General features: G+C 34.8%; 1 protein-coding gene and 2 long non-coding RNA genes across 3 annotated transcripts; 2 read left to right on the forward strand and 1 right to left on the reverse strand.

Annotated features, from left to right (window-relative positions):
* Window positions 1-683: 683 nt before the first annotated feature.
* Window positions 684-4,904, forward strand: LOC149893618 (uncharacterized). The gene is made up of 2 exons (XR_016453870.1): window positions 684-935; window positions 1,743-4,904. It is a non-coding gene; the product is annotated as an uncharacterized LOC149893618 (long non-coding RNA).
* LOC149893619 (uncharacterized) lies at window positions 1,583-8,858 on the reverse strand. The gene is made up of 5 exons (XM_090091697.1): window positions 8,795-8,858; window positions 2,724-5,542; window positions 2,425-2,490; window positions 2,109-2,165; window positions 1,583-1,950 (listed from the first exon to the last, which is right to left on the reverse strand). The coding sequence occupies exons 2-5, from the start codon at window positions 5,209-5,211 to the stop codon at window positions 1,631-1,633; spliced, it is 2,931 nt and encodes a 976-aa protein (XP_089947823.1). The 5' UTR covers window positions 5,212-5,542; window positions 8,795-8,858; the 3' UTR covers window positions 1,583-1,630.
* A 4,568-nt stretch (window positions 8,859-13,426) lies between these two features.
* On the forward strand, window positions 13,427-21,570 carry LOC149893620 (uncharacterized). Its single transcript, XR_016453873.1, has 2 exons — window positions 13,427-13,853; window positions 18,039-21,570. It is a non-coding gene; the product is annotated as an uncharacterized LOC149893620 (long non-coding RNA).
* The last annotated feature ends 499 nt before the right edge of the window (window positions 21,571-22,069 follow it).

Here is a 22,069-nt window from a genome sequence, read left to right on the forward strand (position 1 = left end):
GTAGCTTGACATCACAAAATATAAAACTCAAAAAGACAAGATAAAATATAAGATAAACGCAAAATAAAATATAGATGAAACTAAAGTTAGGCTGCATACAAAACCAACAACATAATATTCTACTAGTTATGTTTAAATTGAATTAAATAAAATCCTTTACGCAAATATAGGTAAGTTAGAGAGTAAAAGTGCATAAAAAGCTTTACTTTGCTGAAGAAGAAGATGAATAGATGCAACTTTTTAAATTCGTGAGCTATCTCTATCGGTGTAAGGTAGTTTTTGAACAATTTTTCAAAGAAAAGTTAGCCTAGTTTTCTTCTTTTAAGTTTAAATTATGTAGCTTGACATCACAAAATACAAAACTCAAAAAGACAAGATAAAATATAAGATAAACGCAAAATAAAATATAGATGAAACTAAAGTTAGGCTGCATACAAAACCAACAACATAATATTCTACTAGAAAAGTTAGCCTAGTTTCCTTCTTTTAAGTTTAGATTATGTAGCTTGACATCACAAAACACAAAAAGGCAAGATAAAATACAAGGTAAACGTAAAATAAAATAGAAGTCAAACAAAAGTTAGGTTGCATAAATACAAAAACTGCATTGCCAAAAATAGAATTTGTTGTCTAGAAAGACCTTTTAAACTTTGTTTCTTTCGTTTTTTGACTTAGTGAATCGCGATCTGGTTTTTCTTAGGCGCGCTTGTTTCTTAGTTGTTTTTTTTGTAAAGAAACTTTATTCAGACGTTTTTTTTTACGCAACTCCTTTAACATTATTTTTAACAAAGTATTCTTTTATACGTGTTTACATTGAAATAAAACCCTTTGCGTAAATAGAGATAAATTAGAGAGCAAAAGTACATAAAAAGCCTCGCTACTTTGCAGAAGAAGAATTGGATGGCAAGATTCGTGTGCTTTCTCTTTCGTTTAAGGTACTTCTTGAATATTTTTTCAAAGAAAAGTTAGCGTAGTTTTCCCCTTTTAAGTTTAGCTTACGCAGCTTGACATCACAAAACGCAAAAACCAATAAGGCATGATAAAATACAAGATAAACGTAAAATAAAATAGAAGTGAAACAAAAGTTAGACTGCATAAAAACAAAAAAAAAAAAAAAAACATAATATACTTCTATGTATGTTTACATTGATCTAAACAAAATCCTTTGTGTAAAGATATGAAAAAATAGAGAGTAAGAGTTCATAAAAAAGCCTCGCTATTTTGCTGAAGAAGAAATGGATGTCTAGATCTTTTAAAATAAGGAACTTTTTGATTTCTTTTTCCGAAAAATGGTTGGAGCAGTTTTCCTTTTTTAAATTTCACTTATGCAGTTTAACATCACAGGAAATATTATTTTGCTTTTTAACAAACTCTTAAAAACATCAGAAGTAATTCTAAATGCAACTCTATTAAAAGTTTTCACAGAATAACAAAACGACTTCTTTTTTTTTTTTTTAAAGATAAAAAAAAGTTTGAACTATCTTTAAATAAGAAATGTGAGAACAGTTTAACAGAACTTCTTGTTTATTATGTCTTTAGCGAAACAGATAAAAATATTTGCAAAAGCATAGATAAAACAAACTACACAAAAGGCCCATCTTTATTGCCAAACTGAACAAACTTATCTAAACTACATAAATGGTTTCACGATATTGCCATATTGAACAAACTTTTCTAAACTACCCTCTTTTTGAATTTTTAGCTTCATGTTTTTAATTTTGTCTTTAATATGGCTTTGGTAGGAGTACTTTTGCAAGACATGAATGAGCTTGTCACTGCTATGATTTGCCAAGATGCCAAGGTAATCTTTGTACGAGCAACTTGAGCTTACATCTGTAAACACGTCTTGCAAGATGTATGCCAACACCAAAGCTGCACATCGTGGAAAACTTCTGGTGTTGAACCATTCGTTGTGGCCAGGGCAAGCATTCAGCTCTTCAACTATTTCATCTAAAATTTTACAAACTCAAGTCATAACACAAAGTGATTAAATCAAATATTCATTTGGTTCTGAAGTAAGACAAGATTTATTCTGTTTTTTTATTTATTTTTTTTTTGTTGACCTTATTGTTTGCACTGATAGCAATAACTGGTTTTTGAAAGATTACCTAAATGGCATTGGCTAACTTCTGCTTTGTTTTCCTTTGTTCTTGGCTGAGTTGATCCTGAAATAAAATAAAACCATGTTCATTTTTCTAATTCATAAAAACCATCAACAGTTTCTAAGTGTTAGAGATGATAACAAGCTGTGCATGATTTCTAACGGTGATGTTTCTAACTTCATCATTAGAAATCGGGTAGACACAACTTTCTAAAAGTGCACTTAGCAATGATGGCTAGTTTTTGTTAACAGTTAACCATCTGAAATTGTGCAAGAAGAGGTTTGTGTTTATATATCTTTGTATAAATTAGGTTTTACATTACCGATGAGTTCTTGAGTGAAAGATGGCATTTCCAACTTGATTTTTTTTCTTCTTGGATCTTTTACTTCTAAAACATAATCAGTTTTAGTATCATTCACTTGTATAAACATTTAAGCAATCACAGAATTAGTCCTGCAACAAATACATACACACTTCTGTGTTGTTTTTTTGTTTTGTTTTGTTTTTTTTACAGCTCTAACAATAACAATAGGGCAAGGAGTTGATTTGGGCATTTTCATTTTTTGAAAGCGTGTTGAGATTTGCATAAAAATCAAAAATCAAAAATCAAAAAGAATTTACCTCTGGATGTAGAGGCAAGACTTTGGCTAAATAGGCTACCAACAGATTGAACAGCATAAGGTGAGAGCTGCTTTGCAAGAACAGTACCAGCCTGTTGGACAGGAACAGCTGAAACTGGATCAGATGAAAGAAACAAACTGGGTTTGGCCAATGTTTGCTGAAAAGCAACAAGGCTAGGAGTCAGAGGAACAGAAAAGACCTCTTTTGAAGGACAGAAAGCGACTTGCTGAGAAGGAGAAGCAGAAACAGGTTTGGCAACCACTTGCTCATTAAAGTAAACTGGAGAAAGTTTTGCATGGTGTTCAATAAAATCCGGTTCATCAGGAAATAATGTTAATGCAAGAGGAGAACAAGCTGTGCCAACAGGAACAGCTAGAGTCTGATCTACATCCATACAAACAGCTTGTTCGTTAGGAACTAGTTGTGCAAGAGCAGGGGATAGTTCAAGAACTGGACCAGCGATTGTTTGTTCAGATGGAACAGACGAAACAGGAGTTGAGGTAGGTTCACACAAGAAATCTACGGCATGGTCGTTGCTATCCTCTAAAGGAACATTGTTTTCTACAGCTGGAGAAAACGGAACCACTGTGGTACAGCTGAAAGTAGCAGCACATTCTTCAGAGTCAGAACCGGAGTCTAAATCTTCCTCAAAGATGTCCTCAACCTCATGAAAACCGTACTCCTCTGCATTAGTTTGGAGCCAGTCCATCACATCCTTCTCCTTCTTTGGTGGTCTCTCAGACTTTTCAACAGTCAAAGACTCTATGACTCCGAAGGACTGTCCGATGCCCAGGGCAAAGCGCAACTCCTCTGCAGCGTTCCACTGGGACACATAAAAGCTATCCATTGTGTTCCTGCTGTGCTTCATGTAGAGTGTAGCAAACCGCTCGCGATCTTCTTTGCTGTTGTTGGCAAAGTAAGTGGCTATCGAACCGCGAATGCAAGTGGGAGTAAGACGCTTCATGGGAATGTTTACTTGGCTTTTTCTGAAGCAGGACGTCAGGCAAGAGGAGATAGCAGAGGAACCCATCTGGTAAACAGGCACTCTAGTTGCACCGAGTGTCACACATTCGTCTTTGTTGGGTCTCATCGATGGAAAAAGGGGCCTGTAGCAGTCGCTCAACTCCAAAACAGTCTTGGTGTCTGCAGCCATGTAGTGAGAGTCGTTGACAAGAAGGTCTCTGTATCTCAGCAAATAAATATCGATCAACACTTTCAAGTCGTTCGGCACTAGAATGTTTTTGGCTCCGTACTTGTATGCTGTTTTGTAGCGCTCTTGCACAATGCAATATCCACACTCACTCTTCTCAGCAGCCATGTAGTCTCTAATGTTTAAAAGAGCAATGTTAGATTTTCTTAAACTGTTAATTACAGTGACAGAGAGCAGAAGATGGTTTCGTAGAGACACAGCATTGTCTCTAGTCGGTGTAAGAGACGGCTTTCTAATCGATTCCACTAACTGTCTTACGTATGCAGACTTGCCATATTCGTTCAGCAAACTGACATTGATGATGTTGATGCATTTTTTGCTTTTCACAAGGCTCCTCCTCAAAGAACGAAAGGGCCTCAGCACTTTTTGTAACTCCTCCACCTTGCAGCGCAAACGTCGGATGGCCTCATGAGAAAGTCCGAAATAGACATTCCTGGCTTCACTGAAACGAAACAGGAGACAAAGGTAGACAAGGCGGTTGTACAACGTGTGACAAGACATGGCTTTTGTTTGGTCAAGTTCACTCAGCTTGGAATTGAGCTGAATGTTTTTAAAGTGCATGGAAAAGTATCTATCCTCCAAAACGTTGGAATTGGTGAGAGCGTTCGGGTGCAGCGTCAGCGTGCTGTCACAACATGTCAATATTTCAACAACTGCATTTTTGTAGATCTTTGCTTGTGACAAAGTGTTGTTGTTGGCTACCACAAGCCACTTTTCAAAATCTCTGAAGAGCTCATCTGCTGACTGGTAATAAAAGTGAAAAGCATCTTTGTCCAGCTGAAACAAGAGTCTCTTATCTTCTGTCAAGACGGAGGAGTTGGAAACCAAGTGCTTTAAGGAATTAAAATCAGAGTCTAGGACGGATTCGGTGTTCAGCTCTTTGTTTTCTACAGAGGTGCAGTGGTTTGCAGAAGGAGCCTCGGACGAACCAGCAACTGATGAGGGCAAGCTTAAAAGAGGATCAGAGGAAAGAACCGGAGAAGAAAAAGAGGAGGAAGGCCCAGGAGCAGAGGATGCAGAGCCTGATGCAGACGCTTGTTCAGCTACTGGCTTAATACCAAAGAAGGCAGGTCGAATAAATTGAGGGACATAGAGCTTGTCGTTGTCGTATCGCTTTGCCTCTGCAATCTTTTGTTTGATCGTCTTGGAATCGTAGAAATGAGTCTCTTTCAAGTGTATGTCCAGTCGGTCGTAATACTTCCAACATTGCAAACAGGGGTAAGGTTTTGGACAGCCGGACTTGCGTTCGAGACGAGCATGCTGAAACTTCCTGACCATTGCAGAGTAAAAGATGGAAGCTTCATCCAAAGTCAAGAATGATCTTTTTTAGTCAAGTGTCTTTTAATGCTTGTGGAGGAATGTTTGCACAAAGGCATCGGACAGCTAACAGCGTACCTCTTCTTGGTACCATAGAAAGGTACAACCCTGTTTACGGAGCCACACGCTGCAACTAATGCGGCCCTGACTTTGTTTTTGAGCTTTAAGTCTCTCTGTTCTTGTGACTGCCTTCTTTTCTTTTTTTTCGCTTTAGAGTTCGGAGAAGGGGCAACAACAGTGTTGTTTTCTTGTGAAGAAGACATGTTCAGGTGTTTGTTTGCAACGGTTTATGCTAAAAAAAAGAAGACAGTTAGTGAGAGTGTTTTTCTTCTGCCTGCATCCTGGAATCCTGGAATGTTTACAACTGCAGGGAAGAGCTGTGTTTTTTCGAATCCTCTGCAAAAGAGAAAAAAGAAAGAAAAGAGAGCAACAAGAAGAAACAAAGTTTCCACTAGCAAATGAAAAAGAATGAGAGCAACTAGCATTACATGCATGGTGGCAGCAGTGATTGCTATTATGAGAAGGAGAATGAGAAAAAAAAAAAAAAAAAAGAAACAAATAAATAAAGAGATGGAGTTTGAGAGGATCTCGCAACCATATGACTCAAAGAAAGAAACTGTGTTGAAAAAAGGCAAGAGAGGGCAAATAGAACTTGCTAACAAGGACAAATGACAGACATAACTACAACAGTAACAACTCTCATTGCAAGCATAATAACAACAGCATCAGCATCACTGACTCAGAGAGTGTTGACATAACAAAAAAGAAAACAAAAGTACAAGCCAAGTGGGGGAACATTAACAAACACTCATTGCAACTATAACAACAACAACAACAACAGCAACAGCATCACTGACTCAGAGGGTATTGATAAAAAAAAACAAGCAAAACAAAAACAAACAAAAAAACAAATAAAAAAACAAAACAAGCAAATTGGGTGAACAGTAACAACTCTCATTGCAAGCATAATAACAACAACAGCATCAGCATCAGCATCACTGACTCAGAGAGTGTTGACAAAATAAAATAGACAATAAGCAAGCAAAGTGGGTGAACAGTAACAACTCTCACTGCAAGCATAATAACAACAACAGCATCAGCATCAGCATCACTGACTCAGAGAGTGTTGATAAAATAAAACAGATTATAAACAAACAAAGTGGGTGAACAGTAACAGCTCTCATTGAAAGCATAATAACAACAACAGCATCACTAACTCAGAGGATATATAAAAAAACAAACAAACAAACAAACAAAACAAAAACAAAAAAAAAACAAGCAAAGTGGCTGAACAGTAACAGCTATCATTGCAAGTAAAATAACAACAACAGCATCAGCAACATCATCACTGACTCAGAGAGTGGTGATAAAATAAAACAGATTAAAAAACAAGCAAAGTGGCTAAACAGTAACAACTATAAATACAAGTAAAATGACAAAAGCAGCAACAGCATCACTAACTCGCAGGGTGTTGATAAAAAAAAAAGCAACAAACAAATAAAGCAAGCAAAGTGGGTGAACATTAACACTCATTGCAACTATAATAACACCAACAGCAACAGCATCAGTGACTCAAAGGGTGTTGATAAACAAAAACAAAGGCACAAACAAAACAAGCAGAGTGGGTGAACATTAACAACACTTATTGCAAGCATAATAACAACAACAGCATCAGCATCACTGACTCAGAGAGTGTTGATAAAATAAAATAGATTATAAACATGCCAAGTTTGTGAACATTAACAAACACTCATTGCAACTATAACAACGACTACAGCAACAGCATCACTTACTCAGAGAGTGTTGAGAAAAAAAACAACAAAAAAAACAAAAACAAAACAAAACAGAAAACAGAAGTACAAGCCAAGGGGGGGAACATTAACAAACACTCATTGCAACTATAACAACAACAACAGCAACAGCATCACTTACTCAGAGGATATTGATAAAAAAAACAAACAAACAAACAAACAAAACAAGCAAAGTGGCTGAACAGTAACAGCTATCATTGCAAGTAAAATAACAACAACAGCATCAGCAACATCATCACTGACTCAGAGAGTGGTGATAAAATAAAACAGATTAAAAAACAAGCAAAGTGGCTGAACAGTAACAACTATAAATACAAGTAAAATGACAAAAGCAGCAACAGCATCACTAACTCGCAGGGTGTTGATAAAAAAAAAAAGCAACAAACAAACAAAGCAAGCAAAGTGGGTGAACATTAACACTCATTGCAACTATAATAACACCAACAGCAACAGCATCAGTGACTCAAAGGGTGTTGATAAACAAAAACAAAAGCACAAACAAAACAAGCAAAGTGGGTGAACATTAGCAACACTTATTGCAAGCACAATAACAACAACAGCATCAGCATCACTGACTCAGAGAGTGTTGATAAAACAAAATAGATTATAAACAAGCCAAGTTGGTGAACATTAACAAACACTCATTGCAACTGTAATAAGAACAACAGCAACAGCATCACTGACACAAAGGGTGTTGATAAACAAAAACAAAAACACAAGCAAAGTGGGTGAACATTAACAACACTCATTGCAACTATAACAACAACAACAGCAACAGCATCACTGGCTCAAAGGGTGTTGATAAAATAAAGAAATAAAAACAAAACAAGCAAAGTGGGTGAACAGTAACAACTCCCATTGCAAGCATAATAACGACAACAGCAACAGCAACACCATCACTGACTCAGAGAGTGTTGATAAAATAAAATAGATTATAAACAAGCCAAGTTGGTGAACATTAACAAACACTCATTGCAACTATAACAACGACTACAGCAACAGCATCACTTACTCAGAGAGTGTTGAGAAAAAAAAAACAAAAACAAAAAAAAAACAAAACAAAACAGAAAACAAAAGTACAAGCCAAGTGGGGGAACATTAACAAACACTCATTGCAACTGTAACAACAACAACAGCAACAGCATCACTTACTCAGAGAGTGTTTATAAATAAAACAAAAAACAAAAACAAGAAACAAAAATACAAGCCAAGTGGGTGATTACTAACAGCGCTAACAGCAGCAACAACAGTGTCTTTAGAAACAACAAACAAGTACAACAGCAACAACTGCTTTTACAGAGTATAACAATAACAACAACATGGCACTAACAACAACAAAAGGGTTGGAATAAAAACCTGTAGGCAAAAGGAGAGCTGCATTCAGACAAGATCGATTACAAAGAGGCTCTTCTTTAGGACAGAGGAGAAACTGCTTTTGAGGGACAGAGGGACTTTTGTTGTTGTGGTTGTTGTTGTTGTTGTGCAGAAACCAACAAACTTTTATTGAACCGAATATAACCGAATATAACCGAAAGTCTTGTTTGCTTCTGTTTTGTGCCATCAAGAAGGGAAAACAAAACATCACAAAACAAACGAAGCAAACGAAACAAACAAACAAACAAACGAACGAAACAAACAAACAAAAAAAAAAAAATTAAAAAAATTAACAAACAAACAAACAAACAAACAAGCAAACAAACAAAAACAAATAAGAAAAACAGAAAACGCAGTACCGAAACCTCGCCATTTTTTATCCTTCCTCAAGCTTTCTCTGGGCGCCAAAGACCGAGAAAGTTGAGCAAACGTGACGTTGAGGGGGGGGAGGGGGGTACTTAAGGACAGCAGACCGACCAATGGCACGCTTAGGAGAGACCCACGTGAATGCTACATTTTCTTTCTATGTACGCTGAATCCGCTCAAAGTCTGGAATTTCCAGCATTCACGTGTCATCACTCCAGCCACCAGATTGGCCCACACTTTGCACACTTTCAAGACTAGAAACTCACTTGTGCTCAATTTGAGCAAAAAAAAAAAAAAACTAAGTCTCGCATGGCGACAACTTTTCCAAAAGCAAACAAAGGCAAACGAAGGCAAACGAAGAAAAAACAAAAACAAATAAACAAAAACAAAACCGAATAGGGAGAGAGAGAGTGAGTCGACTCATTTCTTTCGACTGCCTTAAACGAGAAGTCTAAAACGTTTAAAAGTTGAAAACTAAGTTTTTTAAATGAACTGCACCGAAAAAACTTTACGACAGTTTAGCTGGTTAAAAACGCAGAGGAAAATATTTTATAAAATTTAAGCGTTCTAAAGATGTCCATTTTTGTTTTTGTTTTTTTTATTTTGGTTTGTTTCTGGCTTGTTTCTTTCTTTAAATTCTAGCGATCGAGCATATTTGAACGGTTTCATCAACCTGTCGGCGCACGTGCTCGAGAGCTAGAACTTTGATTGCTTTTGTTGTTGAGAATTGAGAATGTCCGAGCAGGTTTTTTTATCGATTTCATCGCTTGTGGCGAGGCAAAAATCAAAACGCTTTTTGGACGAAAGAAAAGAGATTAAAAGGAAAAAAGAGAAGAAAAAAAAAACAAAAAAATAGGTTATGTGTTATGAACATTTATTTTCTCACGCGATGACGTCTAGTTTTGTTAGAGTAATTAAAATATGGTATCAAGTTTGTAATTTCTATCTTATTTTTAGTTACGGATAATTGCCAATTATGTCACGTTTAGTATACACAACGCTGTTTTCTTAATAGCAATATGATACAAACAAGTTATAAAAAAAAAAGCGTTCGCTCGATCTTCCTTAGTCAGTTGAACAAAAAGAAATTTTCACAACATATGATTGATTTGGTTGTCCTAGCAAGCTGTTTTAGCAAACGACTAGAGGTTGCAACTGTTGTTCATTGAAAACGAAAAATCTAGCGTCAGCAAGAAATTTTTGAATACATAATGTACACAAAAGTGGCACTTACAAATGAAAATGTAAAAAAAAACTGTTTACCTTGATGCCAGACTCGCAGAGATGTTGTCGCTCGTTGCTATCGACTGCGAACAGCTTTGTTGTTTTTCGAAGTGCCTCTTCATTCTACTTATAGCCGAAGTTTTGGCTTCGAAAAAAAATACGAACGTCGTTAAGCTCAACGAGCTGCTTTAATTGTTGTTCGTGCGAAAACGAAATGCTTAAAACGGATAAAAGTGTTGGCGTAATTACACTTTTCGACCGCGATGCAGTTTGTCAACTCTAGCGTACTTTTTTGGCTCGTGGAGCAAAAGCCTCATGATAATAGCAAAGGCTTAAAATGTCTTAACATGTCAGCAAAGGCTTAATATGCTTAATAAACTGTGGTTAAGCTTTTGCGGTGCAGTTCATTTACAACTTAATTTGCAACTTGCTGGCACAAGCAAACGTTTATGACTTCTCGTTTAAGACAGTTGAGCGAAATCAGTCGACTCACTCATTCTCCCTTTTCTGTTTTGTTTTTGTTTTGTTTTTTTGTTTTTGTTTTTGTTTTTGTTTGTTTTTTTTTTTTCTTTGTTTGTCTTTTGTTTAAAATGTAAAAAACTCGAAAGGAAAGTTGTTGCTTTGTTTGCTTATTGAAAGTTTTCGCCAGTTGCAAGACTTAGTTTTGTTTTTGTTTACTTATTAAAATATCGAGGAAAATATTTGAGGACATCGCATTCTAATGGTGCCTTTATAACAACATCTAACGATTTAACGTTTAATGTTGTGCTCAAAAAAAAAATTCCTTTTATATCTCTCAATGGTCTCCAACGATAAAACTGCCGACCAATCGCAACGATTAAACAGCCAACCAATGGCAGCTCAATGGTCTCCAAACAAGAGACTGCCGACCAATGGCAGCTCAGTGGTTTGAGAAGTGAGATCATTCGATTTCCTTTTATTATCTCCAGTTTGAACTAGTGCTTGGCTTGTGGTGCAGAAACTAAAACTTCCCGTTTTTGTATTTTGTTTTGAATTTCTTTGCTTTGAGCTTTTTAATCGATCGATAGCTTTAGGAGAAAAGAAGAAACCCCTCTGACGAAGTCTTGGCTTTTTTAAAAACGCTCAAATTTTGGCAAACAAATCTCATACGAAACGCTACTTTGATGTCAAGCTTTCGTTACTCCCTACTCCCTTCTAGCGGAGGGCGGCAAAAAGGTGTTGCATCCTAGAGCTAAAAGTGAGGAGGGAAGCAAGTTTTTTTTTCGTTTTGTTTGCTTTTTTATGTTTTTTGTTTTTTTGAGGGGGGAGAGTTAGAGGGTAAGGGGGTTAGGATTAGAGGGGGTTGGGGTTACGGTTTGGAAACCTGGGGACGAGGATATCAAGCAGGAGTTTAGTGTTAAGGTTAAAGGGCCCACGAGGGGCGTCCTTCAATTGTAAAATGCCTTTAGACGCACGTGTCTAGTCGTCTCGTTGCATCGACCTAGAGGAGTTTTCTGATAGATCTTGCGCTTTGGGCTCAGTTAATCGGTCTGTATCCATTGTAAACACGGTGTCTGCCGTTAGAAAATCGTTAACCAGGCGTTTGTGAGCTTTAACAACCATCCCTTTGAGTTTAAAACGAACGTTTCTTCAAAAGCCACTCGAGATGGAGGTACTCACGGAGGTTTGTTACGGTAACAACCCTGTGGTTTGCCATCTTCTTTCTTTCCGCAGCGTCGCAAACGCATCGGCCGGTCTCTTAGGTGACGAAAAAACGTCTGATCTCTCGACTGGAATGCTTAACGTACTAAGATTAGTAGAGTTAGTACTAAGAGTTGCATCTGGCCGCCGTAATTTTCTTCGATGATGTCTTGAAAATTTCGTGACGTCGTTTTCAAACCTCTAGGGTCGATTTTAACCTTCGACCTTAAAGTCGATTTTAGCCTTCGGTGTGGCTCTGTACAACTTTTGCGGTGAAAAAGCTTGCGCGGAGTCTACAGTTGTATTTAGCCGACAGACGCTGGCAACGCAGAAACAGAATGACTCTTGGGCGGCGCAAACCGAGCGTTCAGCAAATTTCTAGCATTTTACGTCAAAGCGGACAATCTGCACGACAAATAAAGCTAACTTTCTCGTTGCAACAGTTAGTCACTGGATCGTTGGACGAGTGTGTACAGCTGTTTTGCGTCGAAAGCCGACCGGTGGTCGGATGCGACTCTTCTTTTCATTCGAAAATCAGAACCTGGCCATCAGTCGTGTATCACCATCGAATGCTTAATGTAGTGATTTCTCGAAACGACAAAAGCTTGTAAAACAAACAGCTTCGCTGTACTGTTGCCTAATATGTTAACGGATGGCCAGGAACAACCTTGGTCTGTAATGAATGAGTTCGTTTTTCCATTCGAGGCACTAATTACTGCAGTTTTAAAAGTCACCTAAAGTATAAGCTCATCTCTCCATTCAAGAAAAACAAGCATCAGAGTTTCGGAAAGTTTGCATGCACGACACCACCATCGATGATACTTAAACAAACAGAAAATGAATTGCAAAACAGAACCACTGAATTGCAAAACATAACAACGGACAGCTTGTAAAAAGCATGGTGATGAGCTTCTTCAATCCAATCAAGGAACCAAGCATCACAGTTTCGGCAATGGTGCATGTGCAAATCAGCAAACTGTGATACTTAATCAAACAACTTCACTGTTTTGCTTAGTTTGAGAACGGATGGCTAAGAACAACCTCGTTAGTGAGTATGAAGTCATCTCTTTATTCAAGGAATTAATAATCAGAGTTTTAGAAGTCTCTTACGTGCGATACTACTAATCAACGGTACTTAATCAAACAGCCTCTCAGAATGGCCTAGTTTGAGAACGGAAGGCTAGGAACAACCTTAGTAGTGGGTCATCAGTTCAACTTTTCATTCAAGGAATTAAGCATCTAAAATCTGAAAAATAAAAAGAAGAGCTCTTTGTTAGAAGTTCTTATTTTTATTTTTCCTCAACTTCTATTTCTTTTCTTTTTTTCTTTTTTTTTTTTAATGATAGTTTTTCTTTTTTTTTTTATCTATTTTGTTCGTTTAAATTAATATAACAGGCGTTTTAGGTCGTTTCTGTAACATTATTTAACACTTTTAATTGTAATAAATATTTGAACAGAAGAAAATCCTTTTCGTAACGTTAAAATGTCATAAGAACATTTCATCTTTACCAAATACGCTTGTAAGAATAGTTTCACTTTTAATGTTTGTTGTATATGTCTTTTAATTTAGTGAATCGCAATTTGGATTTTTTTAGGCGCACATCTACTTTAGTTGCTTTTTCTTAAAGAAAGGTCACCAGAGTTCTCTTACACAGCTCCTGCAGCATAATCTTTAACAAAATACTCTTTTGAAAAGTTTTACATTGAAATAAACAAAAGCCATTTGCGTAAATAGAGATAAATTAGAGAATAAAAAGTGCATAAACGCCTCGCTACTTTGATGAAGAAGAAACGGATGACTAGATGCAACTTTTTAATTTCGTGTGCTATCTCTTTCGATTAAGGTACTTTTTGAATATTTTTTCAAAGAAATGTTAGCGTAGTTTTCCTTTTTTAAATTTAAATCATGTTTAAAGGTAGTTTTTGAATGTTTTTTCAAAGAAATGTTAGCGTAGTTTTCCTTTTTTAAATTTAAATCATGTTTAAAGGTAGTTTTTGAATGTTTTTTCAAAGAAATGTTAGCGTAGTTTTCATCTATTAAATCTAAATCATGTTTAAAGGTAGTTTTCGAATATTTTTTCACAGAAAAGTTAGCGTAGTTTTCCTCTTTTAGATTTAGCTTATGTTTAAGGTAGTTTTTGAGTATTTTTTCAAAGAAAAGTTAGCGTAGTTTTCCTCTTTTAGATCTAGCTTATGTTTAAGGTAGTTTTTGAGTATTTTTTCAAAGAAAAGTTAGCGTAGTTTTCCTCCTTTAGATCTAGCTTATAATTCAGATAGTTTTTGAATATTTTTTCAAATAAAAATTAGCAAAGTATAGTTTATTTAGCATGACATCACAAAATACTAAACTCAAAAAGGCAAGATAAAGTATAAGATAAACGTAAAATAAGATATAGATGAAACAAATGTTAGGCTGCATAAAATCAAAAACTGCATTGCCTATCATAAACACAAATGTCTAGTGAGAGCTTTTAAAGTTCGTTCTTTTCGTCTTTTATTTTTGGTGAATCGCGATTTGAATTTTCTAAGGCGCACATGTCTCTCAGTAGCTTTTTTCTTAAGGAAAGGTCGCCAGAGTTTTTTTACGCAGCTCCTGCAGCATAATCTTTAACAAAATACTCTTTTGTATATCATTACATAGAAATAAACAAAAACCATATGCGTAAACAGAGATAAATTAGAACGCAAAAGTGCATAAAAAGCCTCGCTACTTTGCTATAGAAGAAGTGGATGACTAGATACAACTTTGTAAATTCGTGCACTACCTCAATGGATTAAGGTATTTTTCGAAAGTTTTTTAAAAGCATAAATAGCGTAGTCTTCCTCTTTTAAATCTAGCTTATGTCTAAGGCAGTTTTTGAATAGATTTTCAAAGAAAGGTTAGCGTACTTTTCCACTTTTAAGTTTAGCTTATGTAGCTTGACAAAACAACACACAAAAAGACAAGATAAAATATCAGATAAACGTAAAATAAAATATAAATGAAACTAAAGTTAGGCTGCATAAAAAACAAACAACTTAATAATCTACTAGACATGTTTAAGTTGAATTAAGTAAAGTCCTTTGCGCAAATTTGGGTAAATAAGAGAGTAAAAATCCATAAAAAGAAGAAGTGGATGAGTAGATACAATTTTTTAAATTTGTGTGCTATCTCTATTGAATAAGGTAGTTTTCGAGAGTTTTTTCAAAGCAAAATTAGCGTAGTGTTCCTCTTTTAAATCTAGATTATCTCAAAAATAGATTTCGAATAGTTTTTCAAAGAAAGGTTAGCGCAGCTTTCCTCTTTTAACATTAGCTTATGTAGCTTGACATCACAGAACACAAAAAGATAAAAAAAAATATAAGACAAACGTAAAATGAAAAATAGATGTAGCTAAAGTTAGGCTGCATAAAAAACCAACAACATAATAATCTACTAGGCATGTTTAAATTGAATTAAATAAAATCCTTTTCGCAAAAATAGGTATGTTAGAGAGTAAAAGCGCATAAAAAGCCTCGCTACTTTGTTTAAGGTAGTTTTTGAATTGTTTTTCAAAGAAAGGTTAGCGTAGTTTTCCTCTTTAAAGTTTAGCTTATGTAGCTTGACATCACAGAACACAAAAAGATAAAATAAAATATAAGACAAACGTAAAATGAAAAATAGATGTAGCTAAAGTTAGGCTGTATAAAAAACCAACACCATAATAATCTACTAGGCATGTTTAAATTGAATTAAATAAAATCCTTTGCGCAAAAATAGGTATGTTAGAGAGTAAAAGCGCATAAAAAGCCTCGCTACTTAGTTTAAGGTAGTTTAGGGTTAGGGTTAGGGTTAGGGTTAGGGTTAGGGTTAGGGTTAGGGTTAGGGTTAGGGTTAGGGTTAGGGTTGGGTTAGGGTTAGGGTTAGGGTTAGGGTTAGGGTTAGGGTTAGGGTTAGGGTTAGGGTTAGGGTTAGGGTTAGGGTTAGGGTTAGGGTTAGGGTTAGGGTTAGGGTTAGGGTTAAAGGGCCCACGAGGGGCGTCCTTCAATTGTAAAATGCCTTTAGACGCACGTGTCTAGTCGTCTCGTTGCATCGACCTAGAGGAGTTTTCTGATAGATCTTGCGCTTTGGGCTCAGTTAATCGGTCTGTATCCATTGTAAACACGGTGTCTGCCGTTAGAAAATCGTTAACCAGGCGTTTGTGAGCTTTAACAACCATCCCTTTGAGTTTAAAACGAACGTTTCTTCAAAAGCCACTCGAGATGGAGGTACTCACGGAGGTTTGTTACGGTAACAACCCTGTGGTTTGCCATCTTCTTTCTTTCCGCAGCGTCGCAAACGCATCGGCCGGTCTCTTAGGTGACGAAAAAACGTCTGATCTCTCGACTGGAATGCTTAACGTACTAAGATTAGTAGAGTTAGTACTAAGAGTTGCATCTGGCCGCCGTAATTTTCTTCGATGATGTCTTGAAAATTTCGTGACGTCGTTTTCAAACCTCTAGGGTCGATTTTAACCTTCGACCTTAAAGTCGATTTTAGCCTTCGGTGTGGCTCTGTACAACTTTTGCGGTGAAAAAGCTTGCGCGGAGTCTACAGTTGTATTTAGCCGACAGACGCTGGCAACGCAGAAACAGAATGACTCTTGGGCGGCGCAAACCGAGCGTTCAGCAAATTTCTAGCATTTTACGTCAAAGCGGACAATCTGCACGACAAATAAAGCTAACTTTCTCGTTGCAACAGTTAGTCACTGGATCGTTGGACGAGTGTGTACAGCTGTTTTGCGTCGAAAGCCGACCGGTGGTCGGATGCGACTCTTCTTTTCATTCGAAAATCAGAACCTGGCCATCAGTCGTGTATCACCATCGAATGCTTAATGTAGTGATTTCTCGAAACGACAAAAGCTTGTAAAACAAACAGCTTCGCTGTACTGTTGCCTAATATGTTAACGGATGGCCAGGAACAACCTTGGTCTGTAATGAATGAGTTCGTTTTTCCATTCGAGGCACTAATTACTGCAGTTTTAAAAGTCACCTAAAGTATAAGCTCATCTCTCCATTCAAGAAAAACAAGCATCAGAGTTTCGGAAAGTTTGCATGCACGACACCACCATCGATGATACTTAAACAAACAGAAAATGAATTGCAAAACAGAACCACTGAATTGCAAAACATAACAACGGACAGCTTGTAAAATGCATGGTGATGAGCTTCTTCAATCCAATCAAGGAACCAAGCATCACAGTTTCGGCAATGGTGCATGTGCAAATCAGCAAACTGTGATACTTAATCAAACAACTTCACTGTTTTGCTTAGTTTAAGAACGGATGGCTAAGAACAACCTCGTTAGTGAGTATGAAGTCATCTCTTCATTCCAGGAATTAATAATAATCAGAGTTTTAGAAGTCTCTTACGTGCGATACTACTATCAACGGTACTTAATCAAACAGCCTCTCAGAATGGCCTAGTTTGAGAACGGAAGGCTAGGAACAACCTTAGTAGTGAGTCATCAGTTCAACTTTTCATTCAAGGAATTAAGCATCTAAAATCTGAAAAATAAAAAGAAGAGCTCTTTGTTAGAAGTTCTTATTTTTATTTTTCCTCAACTTCTATTTCTTTTCTTTTTTTACTTTTTTTTTTTTAATGATAGTTTTTCTTTTTTTTTATCTATTTTGTTCGTTTAAATTAATACAACAGGCGTTTTAGGTCGTTTCTGTAACATTATTTAACACTTTAAATTGTAATAAATATTTGAACAGAAGAAAATCCCTTTCGTAACGTTAAAATGTCATAAGAACATTTCATCTTTACCAAATACGCTTGTAAAAATAGTTTCACTTTTAAAGTTTGTTGTATATGTCTTTTAATTTAGTGAATCGCAATTTGGATTTTCTTAGGCGCACATCTACTTTAGTTGCTTTTTCTTAAAGAAAGGTCACCAGAGTTTTCTTACACAGCCCCTGCAGCATAATCTTTAACAAAATACTCTTTTGAAAAGTTTTACATTGAAATAAACAAAAGCCATTTGCGTAAGTAGAGATAACTTAGAGAATAAAAAGTGCATAAACGCCTCGCTACTTTGATGAAGAAGAAACGGATGACTAAATGCAACTTTTTAATTTCGTGTGCTATCTCTTTCGATTAAGGTACTTTTTGAATATTTTTTCAAAGAAATGTTAGCGTAGTTTTCCTTTTTTAAATTTAAATCATGTTTAAAGGTAGTTTTTGAATGTTTTTTCAAAGAAATGTTAGCGTAGTTTTCATCTATTAAATTTAAATCATGTTTAAAGGTAGTTTTTGAATGTTTTTTCAAAGAAATGTTAGCGTAGTTTTCATCTATTAAATCTAAATCATGTTTAAAGGTAGTTTTCGAATATTTTTTCAAAGAATTGTTAGCGTAGTTTTCCTCTTTTAGATCTAGCTTATGTTTAAGGTAGTTTTTGAGTATTTTTTCAAAGAAAAGTTAGCGTAGTTTTCCTCTTTTAGATCTAGCTTATGTTTAAGGTAGTTTTTGAGTATTTTTTCAAAGAAAAGTTAGCGTAGTTTTCCTCTTTTAGATCTAGCTTATGTTTAAGGTAGTTTTTAAATATTTTTTTAAAGAAAAGTTAGCATAGTTTTCCTCTTTTGGATATAGCTTATGTTTAAGGTAGTTTTTAAATATTTTTTTTAAAGAAAAGTTAGCGTAGTTTTCCTCCTTTAGATCTAGCTTATAATTCAGGTAGTTTTTGAATATTTTTTCAAATAAAAATTAGCAAAGTATAGTTTATTTAGCATGACATCACAAAATACTAAACTCAAAAAGGCAAGATAAAGTATAAGATAAACGTAAAATAAGATATAGATGAAACAAATGTTAGGCTGCATAAAATCAAAAACTGCATTGCCTATCATAAACACAAATGTCTAGTGAGAGCTTTTAAAGGTCGTTCTTTTCGTCTTTTAATTTGGTGAATCGCGATTTGAATTTTCTAAGGCGCACATGTCTTTCAGTTGCTTTTTTCTTAAGGAAAGGTCGCCAGAGTTTTTTTACGCAGCTCCTGCAGCATAATCTTTAACAAAATACTCTTTTGTATATCATTACATAGAAATAAACAAAAACCATATGCGTAAACAGAGATAAATTAGAACGCAAAAGTGCATAAAAAGCCTCGCTACTTTGCTATAGAAGAAGTGGATGACTAGATACAACTTTGTAAATTCGTGCACTACCTCAATGGATTAAGGTATTTTTCGAAAGTTTTTTAAAAGCATAAATAGCGTAGTCTTCCTCTTTTAAATCTAGCTTATGTCTAAGGCAGTTTTTGAATAGATTTTCAAAGAAAGGTTAGCGTACTTTTCCACTTTTAAGTTTAGCTTATGTAGCTTGACAAAACAACACACAAAAAGACAAGATAAAGTATCAGATAAACGTAAAATAAAATATAAATGAAACTAAAGTTAGGCTGCATAAAAAACAAACAACTTAATAATCTACTAGACATGTTTAAGTTGAATTAAGTAAAGTCCTTTGCGCAAATTTGGGTAAATAAGAGAGTAAAAATCCATAAAAAGAAGAAGTGGATGAGTAGATACAATTTTTTAAATTTGTGTGCTATCTCTATTGAATAAGGTAGTTTTCGAGAGTTTTTTCAAAGCAAAATTAGCGTAGTGTTCCTCTTTTAAATCTAGATTATCTCAAAAATAGATTTCGAATAGTTTTTCAAAGAAAGGTTAGCGCAGCTTTCCTCTTTTAACATTAGCTTATGTAGCTTGACATCACAGAACACAAAAAGATAAAATAAAATATAAGACAAACGTAAAATGAAAAATAGATGTAGCTAAAGTTAGGCAGCATAAAAAACCAACAACATAATAATCTACTAGGCATGTTTAAATTGAATTAAATAAAATCCTTTGCGCAAAAATAGGTATGTTAGAGAGTAAAAGCGCATAGAAAGCCTCGCTACTTTGCTGTGAAAGAAGTGGATGACTAGATACAACTTTTTAAAATCCTGTGCTATCTCTATCGATTAAGGTAGTTTTCGAAAGATTTTTCAAAGCAAAAATAGCGTAGTCTTTCTCTTTTAAATCTAGATTATGTCTAAGGTAGTTTTTGAACAGCTTTTCAAAGAAAGGTTAGCGTAGCTTTCCTCTTTTAAGTTTAGCTTATGTAGCTTGACATCACAAAACACAAAATTCAAAAAGACAAAATAAAATATAAGATAAACGTAAAATAAAATATAGATGAAGCTAAAGTTAGACTGCATAAAAAAACAACAACGTAATAACCTACTAGAATCTAATAAAACCCTATGCACAAATGTAGGTATGTTAGAGAGTAAAAGTGCATAAAAAGCCTCGCTACTTTGTTTAAGGTAGTTTTTGAATAGTTTTTCAAAGAAAGCTTAGCGTAGTTTTCCTCTTTAAAGTTTGGCTTATGTAGCTTGACATCACAAAACACAAAACACTAAAAGGAAAGGTAATATAAAAGTTAATCGTAAAATAAAATGTAGGTGAAATAAATGTTAGGCTGCATAAAAGAAAAAAAAAATCGTAACATAATAATCTTCTATATATGTTTGGATTGAATTAAATGAATTCCTTTGCGTAAATATAAGCAAACTAGTGAGAAAAAGTGCATAAAGAGCCTCGCTACTTTGCTGCAGAAGTAGTGGATGACTATATGCAATTTTTTAAAATCGTGTGCTATCTCTATCGATTAAGGTAGTTTTCGAAAGTTTTTTCAAAGTAAAAATAGTGTAGTTTTCCTCTTTTAAATCTAGCTTTTGTCTAGGGTAGTTTATGAATAGATTTTCAAAGAAAGGTTAGCGTAGCATTCCACTTTTAAGTTTAGCTTAAGTTGCTTGGCATCACAAAACTCAAAACTCAAAAAGAAAAGATAAAATATATGATAAACCTAAAACATAATATAGATGAAACTAAAGTTAGGCTGCATAAAAAACCAACAACATAATAATCTACTAGGCATGTTTAAATTGAATTAAATAAAATCCTTTGCGCAAATGTAGGTATGTTAGAGAGTAAAAGTGCATGAAAAGCCTCGCTACTTTGTTAAAGGTAGTTTTTGAATAGTTTTTCAAAGCAAGTTTAGCGTAGTTTTCCTCTTTTATGTTTAGACTATGTAGCTTGACATCACAGAACACAAAGCTCAAAAAGGCAAGATAAAATATAAGTTAATCGTAAAATATAGATGTAACAAAGTTTAGACTGCATAAAAAACCAACAACATAATAATCTACTAGGCATGTTTAAGTTGAATTAAATAATGTCCTTTGCGCAAATATAGGAAAGTTAGAGTAAAAATCCATAAAAAGCCTCGATACTTTGCTGAAGAAGAAGATGACTATATGCAACTTTTTAAAATTGTGAGCTATCTATATCGATTTAGGTCCTTTTTGAGTACTTTTTCAAAGAAAAGTTAGCGCAGTTTTCCCCTTTTAAGATTAGATTATGAAGCTTGACATAACAAAACACAAAACTAACAAAGGCAAGATAAAATATAAGGTAAACGCAATATAATGTATAGATGAAACTAAAGTTAGGCTGCATAAAACAAACGGGTAACAATACTCTTCTATGTATGTTTACATTGAGTTAAATAAAATCCTTTGCGCAAATATAGGTATGTTAGAGAATAAAAGTGCATAAAAAGCCTCAGTACTTTGCTGTAGAAGAAGTGGATGAGTAGATACAATTTTTTAAATTTGTGTGCTATCTCTATCGAATAAGTTAGTTTTCGAGAGTTTTTTCAAAGCAAAATTAGCGTAGTGTTCCTCTTTTAAATCTAGATTATCTCAAAAATAGATTTCGAATAGTTTTTCAAAGAAAGGTTAGCGCAGCTTTCCTCTTTTAACATTAGCTTATGTAGCTTGACATCACAGAACACAAAAAGATAAAATAAAATATAAGACAAACGTAAAATGAAAAATAGATGTAGCTAAAGTTAGGCTGCATAAAAAACCAACAACATAATAATCTACTAGGCATGTTTAAATTGAATTAAATAAAATCCTTTGCGCAAAAATAGGTATGTTAGAGAGTAAAAGCGCATAAAAAGCCTCGCTACTTTGTTAAAGGTAGTTTTTGAATAGTTTTTCAAAGACAGGTTAGCGTAAATTTCCTCTTTAAAGTTTAGCTTATGTAGCTTGACATCACAAAATATAAAACTCAAAAAGACAAGATAAAATATAAGATAAACGCAAAATAAAATATAGATGAAACTAAAGTTAGGCTGCATACAAAACCAACAACATAATATTCTACTAGTTATGTTTAAATTGAATTAAATAAAATCCTTTACGCAAATATAGGTAAGTTAGAGAGTAAAAGTGCATAAAAAGCTTTACTTTGCTGAAGAAGAAGATGAATAGATGCAACTTTTTAAATTCGTGAGCTATCTCTATCGGTGTAAGGTAGTTTTTGAACAA

The sequence above is a fragment of the Hydra viridissima genome, unplaced genomic scaffold, assembly GCF_058129835.1.
Source record: "Hydra viridissima isolate aposymbiotic clone 2 unplaced genomic scaffold, HvirCarnegie_v1 scaffold_1, whole genome shotgun sequence".
Taxonomy (NCBI): Eukaryota; Metazoa; Cnidaria; class Hydrozoa; order Anthoathecata; family Hydridae; genus Hydra; species Hydra viridissima.

Coding starts and splice junctions, on each gene's coding strand:
- LOC149893619 (XM_090091697.1), bottom strand. CDS start 5,211: ATGGTCAGGAAGTTTCAGCATGCTCGTCTCGAACGCAAGTCCGGCTGT. Junction 2,166..2,424: donor TTTCACTCAAGAACTCATCG/GTAATGTAAAAC, acceptor ATTTTATTTCAG/GATCAACTCAGCCAAGAACA. Junction 1,951..2,108: donor AGTTAGCCAATGCCATTTAG/GTAATCTTTCAA, acceptor GTAAAATTTTAG/ATGAAATAGTTGAAGAGCTG.